This window comes from Oryzias melastigma, linkage group LG2, assembly GCF_002922805.2.
Source record: "Oryzias melastigma strain HK-1 linkage group LG2, ASM292280v2, whole genome shotgun sequence".
Taxonomy (NCBI): domain Eukaryota; kingdom Metazoa; phylum Chordata; class Actinopteri; order Beloniformes; family Adrianichthyidae; genus Oryzias; species Oryzias melastigma.
Genome location: NC_050513.1, coordinates 3,813,506 through 3,823,561, shown reverse-complemented (window position 1 = coordinate 3,823,561; position 10,056 = coordinate 3,813,506). Strand labels below are relative to the sequence as shown.

Below are 10,056 nucleotides of genomic sequence, written 5' to 3'. Positions count from 1 at the left end.
TCATCTTCTTCACTTTTCCAGCTTCAGCCTGAATTAGACGCAGCCGTCTGAGGAGCGCGAGACAAAATTGGACCTGGTCGTATTTTCAAACAGAAAAAAGATCCAGCTGTTCACTTGTTAGGATGGTTATTTATTTTAAATACAGCTGAACGCGGTTCTCACGTAAATCTGATCAGACTGTAACGTGGCCGCGCGAGGGGGACACGCGCCGGTCTGCAGCAGCGTCACCCAAATGCTTCTTTTATCTCGACAAAAAGGAATAAATGTAAGTAAATCCCAAAGGACCGCTGACAGAATCAAATGTTGGAATGGTTCTCCCTCAAAGGCTTCAACAATGACTTGTACAATCAGCCCAGTCTCAGTAAAATGCGTACATATGCCACGATTTGGGAAATACCGTGTATAATATACGCCAAAACCGGTTTTTGCGTGCATATAATACGCGCGGTCCTAAACGTGTTAAAGTCTGTTTTCCACGTTTGACACGTCCCCTGGTGGAGGCGTGAGCATCACAGACAGCCCCACTAATTAACAATTTGCTTTTCTAACCCTAACCATAACCGTAACCTTAACCAGGAACGACGTCATTTAGAAAAGAGCCGGAGGATTTCTGACCACGTGATCAAAACGAAACCTAAAAAGCCATTCTCCCGAGCCGCCGTTATTGAAGCTGTTTACATCCTGCGGTCTCGTGGTAGACGCGTGGAAAGAGGCAGACGGTTGCAATAAACTCACTCCTGATTGGCGACAGTACTTCCTGTAGATTCCATGACTCAGCTTTGACTCAGACCAATCGCTGGAGATGGGTTGCAAATGGCGATATCCGTTTCAGGAAGTGACGGTGAAAGCGGCGGCCTACTTTCACAAGGAGAGGAGGTAATGCATTTCCAATGGGGGACCTCATTGCTCGCTCGGTCCATTATTTTTACAGTCCCTGCTCCTGCCCCACTTCAGCTCAGGACCACGTCTGGGAGAAAGACTCACACTGAGAGAAAACAGTCAGCTCAGAATCCTCTATGAATTACAGAGCGTCATTTATTAAATGTTGCATAATTCTATAGATTATTTATTGCAATGGAAATGTTAACCCTTTCAGAGCTCCAGTGTTTATGTTCTCTGATTTACTGTCATTTTCTGCTGGAATGACATCGATCGTGTTTACGGTTGAAAAGCTACGGTGTTACAGATTTTGTGTTTAGGCGTCACTGGCGACGCCTCAGGTGTCAGAGTTACGTTTGTGTGAAGTTCCATTGATTTCTGCAGGTTCCTTCGTATGAACACAAGCTGAACTTAAACTGGATCTGTAAAAATAGACCTTTTCTGTCAATTAGCATTTAGTTTTTCACAGAATTTGATTTATCCTTGCTTGGTTTTTTTCATTATTTGTGTTTACACATTTTACTAAATTTGACTTGAAATGATCATATTTTTACAGATAAACAAAGAAAATATACTTGATTAGAACTCTGTCCTAAAAGCAAAAATGCAATATATTAATTTGTTTTTTCTAAGCCTTAAAACACTTCCTAACGAGGACTAACTACACCTCTGATCACCTTATCTTTGTCAGCACATCCTTACAAAACATGATAGCAACTGTCAAATAAAATAAATGATTGTAATATTTTAATTAAAACGATCATAACCGGCTGTTTACCGAAGACTTAGCCCCCTTTACTCACCCTTACACCCGGGACAGTGAAGCTGAAGTAGGTGAGATGCAAGCATGATTGCAGACCCTTTTGTTGAGCATTCTACACAGACATCTTTCTATACTAGTATAGATCCATTATCACAACAGACTTTGCATTTTATTGAACATTTTCCCCTGGATTACACAATAGTCATAAATAACTGCTGCTCTTTTCCACGCGTTATTTCTCTTTCACTTTTGCTGTTATTGCTCCATCTTGGCTCCATTCCGTTCTTTTTTTCTAGCTCATTTAGTAGTAGATGTTTCTGCATCTTTTGTATTCTTTTTTAGATCAGGCTTTATTTACAATCTTACTCCACACGTTTGCTTCAATAAGGATCTTTGGAATCCTTCAGCTATTTTAGCCGCATTTTCAGTTATTGAACTTTTTCTTTAAGAAAACTGTTCACTCTTCAGCGACCACATTGAAAGCCTTCACACTTTTTGATCATGTACACTACGAATTTGAGAATGAATTCCCAATCCAAATCTGACAAAGACGCTTTGAAGTGATGATACCATGTACTTGCTTAAAACATACGTTTTGGTAGATTTTTGATAGGAATCTTGGCAGAAAGTCAAACAGAGGATGCTAAGCACTTGCCAATGAAGATATCCCCAAAGCATCTTCAGTGCCTCCTCTTTCATTTGACGAAGAAGTGGTTTTTGGATGAAGACTGAAGATGCTGAGAATTGGACGAGAAAGACAAACACCTAGCAGGGTACAACGATGCCTGATGGAATCTGAGTGTGATAGAAAGACTAACAAGGATCTGAGCAGAGCAACAAAGGAATATTTTTATTCAAGTTGATCCATGTAGTTATAAAGTGAATCTCAGCATCTTCATCTCTGCTGCCTCCAGTTCTGCCTCCTGTCTCTGCAACAGTCTGAAGCAACAAACGAAGAAGAAGCACTGCTTTCGGGATCTCCTCATTGCCAATTGCTTAACGTCTAACTTTCTCCTAACCTTCATATTGAAATGTTCACTTTCAGCTTATCACTTTCGGGGTCTCCACAGCGTAACAGCACCCACTGTTCCACATCAGTGATTTGGCAGAGTTTTTACGCCGGATGCCCTTCCTGACACAACCCTGTACTTGAGGGGCACAGGGACCCAGTTAGGCAGCAGCATCAAGGGTCTTGACTAAGGACCCAATCTGGGTGGGGATCAGTGGACAACCCTGGGAATCGAACTCAGGGCTCCTGCGTGCCACCCCTTCACCTAGCCCACTGAGCCACCCAGCCGCTGACCTTCATATTGAAATCTACCAAAAAATAAAAATAAAAAAAATAAAAAAAAATTCAAGCAAGTGTGTGGTAGCAGCACTTCAAAGCTGCTATGTCAGATTAGAATTGGGGATCCATTCTCAAACTCCTCTAAAGTTTGGGCCAACGATTCCAGTTAAAAGTAGAGCACATTATTCAAAAGTGATAACTCTTTACCACATGCGAATGGAATTTTATAAGCAAGTTTATAAGCCCACTCAGCACGATAAGATGCAGGTCAAGAGTGGGAACGTACGAGACACACACGAAAAAACAAAAAAATCATAACACAAAAAATACATGTATATATTATACAATGGATACATTGCACATTATACACTCATTGTACATTGTGCATACAATTTCATACAATTGTACATACATACATTGTACATACAATTAAATATTCAATAGCAATTTTGTTTTTTCAAAAAATCACTATAGAACTGGTATCATTTCTTTGTTCTGAAACTGGACCCCTTAAACATGACCTGTTCCTCTTGATGCTCTTTTTAAACAACATATTTCATTGTGTCTTTTTTTTTTAGTTCCGGACAGAAAGGCAGTTTAATGGAATAAAAAAGTGCAGAGCCCCACCCTCACCCTCACCCCCAAAAAGTGAGGAAAAAGTGCGACACTATCTCAAGATCCAGTGTGTGAGTGGTGCTTTGGCTCCCTCTGCTGGCACAAGAGGAACATTGCATCAAGCCACCGTCGCGGAGTGATGCTACAAATGACGTAATAAAGAATCGACGGCTACAGCCTTGTCAGCCCAGGCCAAAAGTCGACTGTTTTTTCTGTTCTCAACAGCCTTTAAACATGTTTTTTCTGCGGGTTTGGGTCTCGGCCAGTAAACAAGCAGTGTCCAGAGGGGTGTCGGTGGAGTCTGTGCTCACAGGTCGGTGTAAGTTCAGACTGAGCGTGATCTATGATCGGCTGACCTGTAGATTATATACCGTTACGCAAATGTCTAACATGGTGATGATGACAGCTCAATGGGAGTATAGAGACACAACTTAGCTCTGTATCGACAGCCTGTATATTACTTAATAATGATACTGTCATTGTGGGTAAAATAAAAACGAAAACAAAATGGATTAGTCACAGATCCCGTGCTGTTATACTGACATCAGCCTGGGAAATAATATTTAATCTTTATTTAATTGCTGTTGGTTTCCTTGAAATATGATCTCACAACACAGAAACTATTTTGTTTTTTGAGTTGTTTTTAAGAAAGGGGGTCAAACCTAGTTTGTCCATGCTAAAATGAGCTGGTGTGTTAAATGTGGCACATTTATCTATAATTACTTTAAAAAAGGTTAACCTATCCTTTGTTCATTTGGTGGAAATAGCCGATTAAAACTGAATTCAGTCATAGATTTTTATAGAGGAACAAATGTTTTTGTCTTTACTCTGAGCTGATTCCTCTCTTAGCCAGCAGCAGGCCGCCTGACTGAGTTTGAAGTTCTTGGTTTTACAAATGTTTTTGTTCTCTCTTGAGGATGCACTCGGGCGGCCAGCGGAACGGCGACGGACAAGGAGCCACTGAGGAAGGCCAAAACCCCACAAGGACGCTTCGACGTTCCTGAAGGGAAAAACAAAGATGTTCTAGAAAGTGAGGACATGCTCATCCTGTCACCACCTTCTGCAGTCATCTAGACTTGCAACTGGCCCCTTATGGTTGCATTAAAAACAAACACACGTGAATCCCAGTGACCTCACATTCATAATCCAATGGGTTTTGCATGATTCAGCCTTGACATTTACAACTTTTGAGGGAAGACTCTCCCGAAGTTCAGGAGAACCGTTTTCTTAAGCATTTCTCTGGTTCCAAGTTCAGTTAGTGCTGATGTTGGACAAGAAAGCTTGGTGGGCTCCCACACCAGACTTACTCATCCATGGGCCTTTCTCTGTTCACTCTGTCTTCAGGCACATGATGATATATGTCATCAGTTACAGTCTCAGTTTTCAACATGAATCTGTTTGTGGAAATGATCTTTTCAAGAGTCAAGTTTTGGTTTCGAAACAAAACCTTTTATTCAGTTCTTGCTGCTTTCAGCAGAGTTTATACGTTATAGCCTCAGTCATGTAATGTTTTCAGTAATGGAGGAATCTAATTACTGTCATGACTGTTACTGAATGTGAACACGGTTCCATTACTCTGCAAGCCAAACACACCACCTGCTATAACATGGTTATCTATCAGAGGAGCAAACTAGGCGGGTTTACAACAGTATAAGCAATGATTGGCTGAGGCCAAAGCCATGTTTCATGGTAGCCAATCAGAGCCAACACTGTTTTACACACGCAGCCATAAACGTCTCACAAAAACACCAAACGAGTGGAAGAAGGAGCAGAAACGTCTGAAGCAGCTCCAGGAAATTGAACATCTTCTAGATGAAGATGTTCTTTCAGATTCATTCTGTTGAAAGGCAGGAATGTGCATGTATAGTCCATTATGACCAGGAGCCAAGGCTGTGGGGACATCCACAATGAAATGCAGATGTATCAAAGATCAGATGTCTATAAATTTTAAGTTTGAATTATTTAATTTCCACCACAGTCTTTGTTATTACTACAAAAGTTATTTACAGATTACTTTTCTTGATCATACCGTGTCATCAGAATTGAAGCTTATACACAAGTATGTGTCTGTTTTACTCATTTCAGTGTTCTTGTGAAAATTGTTTTTTTTTTTTAATCCCAAAGTTGACAAAGTAACACTTTTATAGTAACCCTATAGTTACTTTTTCTGTTACTTCTGACATTCAGTTAGTGACTCAGGTACTTTTTGGGTCAAGCTATGAGTGACAACAACGGATCATTTTTATTAAAGTAATGCTCCTAGCACGGGCTTTCAGTCTGTACAAGATGTGGATTCATTTTTTTTACTATTATAACCATTGAGATTAAACCTCTCTTTTGCTTCCAACCAGAAGGCGGCCACAGTCAGTTTACAACAGACACAAGAAAACACTAAGACAATACAAACATTTTTTATGCTTTTATAAGGGAACTTTTTAAAACTTCAGACACTGAAACATGAATTATAAAAACAGTGAAATCTTTGATCAAGAGAAACAGTGTTTAGTGGAATCCTCTGTCATTATGATGCTCGGTTGATCCAAACTTAATGAAAACAGTTTTTGCTGTCTCTTTCAGAGTTTCCTGATGATGTAAACCCCGCAACAAAGGAGAAAGGTGGTCCTCGAGGCCCAGAGCCCACCCGCTATGGAGACTGGGAGAGGCGGGGCCGCTGTGTGGACTTCTAGCTGGGAAACTGGATCATTGAGATCTTTATTGTATAGTAGCAAATCCATGTTACAAACAGAAAAGCTTCAATTTGTGAAATGTTTTTCACAAATCCTCCACTTTAAATATAATTTCTGTTGTTTGTGTTTCTTGTCTGTTTCACCCTACAACAAATTCCAATTCCACTAAGTGAGATGGTCTTCACAGAACTTTTAAGTTTTTCTTTCAGACTTTCTGGAAGATTGTTCAATTTTTTGTTTATAGACAATGTTCTTTCTTTTCCAGTCCAGGAATTACACCCCTGTTAGAAAATGTAAAGTGCACTAATGACTTAACACTGACAGGTTGATTGTCTTTTAATGCTCCCGCCGTTCACAGGCCAGAATGAAATGACCAATCAAGCAATAACAGAAAGAAATCCCTCCATCCATCATCTGAATCCTCAGAGTTGCTGGAGCCTATCACAGCTACTGTTGGGTGAAGGTGGGTTACACCCTGAACATTAGATCCCTCACGGGAACAAAAAAAAATCCCTTTAAAAGTTGATAAACTGTAGTGATAGAATGGTTGACAGGAGGAACTTCTGTGTTTCAGACCAGCTGGGTCTAAAATTCTGCTGTAGATCATCTTGAAAGAAGTTCTGATTTGAGTGTGGCCAAAGACTTATTCTCATATTTGCACACATGGTGCCCCTAATGTACAAAGACGCGACATATCTAAGAGACAGAAACAACCTAGGACTTCAAAGACAAACAAAACAAAGACATCAAACTTGAAAATATAGATTTATTGGAACAGATTTTTTCCTAACAGCCAACCTACTCTGCATAATGTACAGCCATTATGAGGACCCTGCTAATAAACTGCATACATTTATGTTCAGAAAATGTCAATTTTTCTATCACTTGTATTGTTTCATTTGACTGTATTCATCCACCACACCTTAAAGGAGGACGAGCCAAAAGTCAGCATTCAGTTTTTACTGTGACTGAAAAATATCTCTAGACAGGCTACAAATATTTATGAGATAATGAAGATTCAATAAAACAAAGTTTTGAACGTTGTGTCTTATTTTTGAAAGCTCATATAAAACAAACTTACAGGATTTGTTTTTACAATTTAATTCTAATGAAGATGAGTTCAAGTCAGCTAACTTTATAATGACATAGTTCAATTGCATTCTGCCTCAGATCCATCTGGTTGGATCGTAGAAATCGATTTATCAATTCCTTGTTAAGTCCCTGGTAATATTACTAAATAATTTTCAACGTTGTTTTAGGGTTTTACTTTCTTTTTTTAATCTATGTTCTGTGCAGTGTTGTTACATTAAAGTAAAGCCCTCGGGAAAATGTTGGCACAGCGGGAGCTCCATACCCGGACGCGCCTGCGCCGTCAGGAGGAAGGAGGAGAAAGTCGCTCCTGCGGCTGGACGCTCCCGGCGGGTCCGCTTCTGGGAGGTAAATAAACGCCGTCTTTGACGGTTTTTAGGCTTTTGTTTCGCTATGACTTGTAGAAGAATTCGTTCGTCTCACTTTTTTTTTTATCATTGGTATTTTAGAAGTGTAATGAAAGAACAGACGCTGCACTTCCGCCTCGGAAACCAACCGGGGTTTTGGATTCTACATACTCTCTGTTTCTCTTTGTGCTCCTTCCATGGTCCAGAGGAAGAATGGACGACTGGTTTAGGTCACTCATCTCTGGTGTTGCTGGTTGTTATGGTTACACTCTCAAAATGGCATTTGTCAACCCTCACCAGTCTGCAGGAAACTCTGATGATCAGCGTGTTTTTGTGGCTTTTTCTGATGATGGAGGACACATGAAGAAAACTTCGCTTTAAACTGCATTTCAGAGTGTTTATTAAATCAAAGTGAATCAGGAGGAGTTTAAAAAAAAATGCAGTTTGAAAAGATTGTATTTGTGACGTAGAAAATACAGGGGCAGGCCATAAGCTCCCTGCTCCGCCCCATTCGGATGCATCCACTGTTAGACAAATAGACCCATGAACGTCTTTGTTTTTCTGGTCTGAGCTGGAATCTGGATCTGAACTCAACAGCTGGAAAGCTCTGATATTGATCACTGTTTTTTTTCCCTACGGATAAGTTAGGTCGGGGATGTGAGGAGCTGTAAGCTTGCAAGAGAGAGTGTAGGCAGATGGATGATGGGAAGTGGGAGCTGGCTTACTGTGTTTTCAGCGGTCCTGCCCACAACTCAGAGAAAAGATCAAAAGATGATTGGAGTGGAACTTTAAAGTTAAAGACCATAGTGGTGTCTGTCATAAGTTATTTGACATGTAATTAGTAAAAAATTACTCAAAATGAATTAGTAAAAACTTGTGTTTCTGTATTCAATTATTTTCATAATGTGTTACTCCCTACTCTGCTTGACATTTTAGTGCTTTGAGCAGCGAGAAGAAAAAGTACTAAACCCCCCTGTGATGAGCTACATCAGGGGTCTGCAACCTGAGGCTCTGGAGCCACATGTGGCTCTTTGACTCCTCCATTGTGGCTCTCGGGTTGAAGAAAATTGAAATATTTTTTTTATTTTTAAAGGAACCTATTTTCTGACTGAGACAGATTCATAAAAAAAAAAAAAACTGTCAAACTTTATTCAAGTTATTCACAAACAATTTGAAGACATATCACTCCACCAGGCTACGACTACAGTACCCAGAATGCTCCAACAATCAATCAAGCTCTACAACTTCATAGTTGTACTAAAACATTTAGTGCCGTGTACCACTGAACTCGAGGTCAGTAAGCAGTACCACGATTCGTACACGGCAGATTAGAAAGCTGACAGTTTCAAGGGTTTTAATTGTGCCATATCGTCTGAAACACACAGTCAGGGTCACTAATTAGCTCTGAATTATTTCTATGCATTTCCAGCAAAAACTATAAAATAAACTTTGTATAGTCTTTTTAAAAAATATTGCTGACATTAAACTACCTAATACAACATTTGCTGCGTTGACATGATCCTGTCTTTTATTTTGAAAGGGGGTCATGTCAAAAGTTATAACCAATTTCATTTTTAGAAAAATGCCATTATTCTTGTAATGTTTATGTTTCATTCATGCACAGAAACAATAATTTGATTACTTTTAATCATCATACTAAAAATAACATGAATACAAAGGAGTGTCTTATTTTAATTATGAAGCTGAAGATACTTTATCGTGCCATTTCTGTAAAACTTTGTGGTTCCCATTAAATCGACCCAACTGGCTCTTTAAATGTTGAAGGTTGCAGACCCCTGAGCTAAATTAACACATATGATAATGGTTAGCTCTGGGACGGTGCTACGCCATAATATGAATGATGTTATGTTGATCCTGCGGGCTTTGATAAGGTTATGCAAATCTCGGCTGGCAAGCAAATTTTGGACATTACCCCGACACAGCTGTTGGAGAGTCAATAATACAGCAGCCTTGTTTTTTATTTGCTTTGCTTTTGCATTTTAGGAAAACTACTTGTTACACAGACTCGAAAATGTAGTGGAGGAAACAGAATAGTGATGGAAAATCCAATTACCTCTTCAAACATTTGAAAGGAAAGCAAGTTAAACTTATTTAAGAATAAGCAATGCATTTTCAAATTAAAATGTGCATTAATAATAAATGAAAAATAATGCTATTCCTTTTTTTATGTGGAATTGCAAAGCCCTTTTCTCTTAAATATTTATCTGTAAGAAAGACTTTTCTATTTTAAATCCTACTGAATTATTTTTTATTTTATTTATTTAATTTATTTACATAATAAATAGGGGTGTTGCGGATCACAAAACTCACGGTTCGGATCGTGTCACGGTTTTAGGGTCACGGTTCGGATCACTTTTCGGATCAGTA

At 39.3% G+C, this 10,056-nt stretch overlaps 2 protein-coding genes across 5 annotated transcripts in view; both read left to right on the top strand.

Moving 5' to 3' along the window:
- Nucleotides 1-3,694: 3,694 nt before the first annotated feature.
- On the top strand, nt 3,695-7,271 carry sdhaf4 (succinate dehydrogenase complex assembly factor 4). The gene is made up of 3 exons (XM_024294488.2): nt 3,695-3,858; nt 4,462-4,575; nt 6,123-7,271. The coding sequence occupies exons 1-3, from the start codon at nt 3,780-3,782 to the stop codon at nt 6,230-6,232; spliced, it is 303 nt and encodes a 100-aa protein (XP_024150256.1). The 5' UTR covers nt 3,695-3,779; the 3' UTR covers nt 6,233-7,271.
- Nucleotides 7,272-7,390: 119 nt separating this feature from the next.
- cep68 (centrosomal protein 68) overlaps nt 7,391-10,056 on the top strand; it is a 20,589-nt gene continuing 17,923 nt past the window's right edge. For all 4 annotated transcript variants that reach the window (XR_002921608.2, XM_024294487.2, XM_024294485.2 and 1 more), the window contains exon 1: nt 7,391-7,669. The gene's annotated coding sequence lies outside the window, so the exon portion shown is untranslated. The remainder of the gene's footprint in view (nt 7,670-10,056) is intronic.

What these genes read in the sequence shown, in the direction of transcription:
- sdhaf4 (XM_024294488.2), top strand. Translation starts at nt 3,780, where the DNA reads ATGTTTTTTCTGCGGGTTTGGGTCTCGGCCAGTAAACAAGCAGTGTCC. An exon ending in GGTGGAGTCTGTGCTCACAG is followed by an intron (nt 3,859 to 4,461) that starts GTCGGTGTAAGT and finishes TTCTCTCTTGAG; the next exon opens with GATGCACTCGGGCGGCCAGC. An exon ending in AAACAAAGATGTTCTAGAAA is followed by an intron (nt 4,576 to 6,122) that starts GTGAGGACATGC and finishes TGTCTCTTTCAG; the next exon opens with AGTTTCCTGATGATGTAAAC.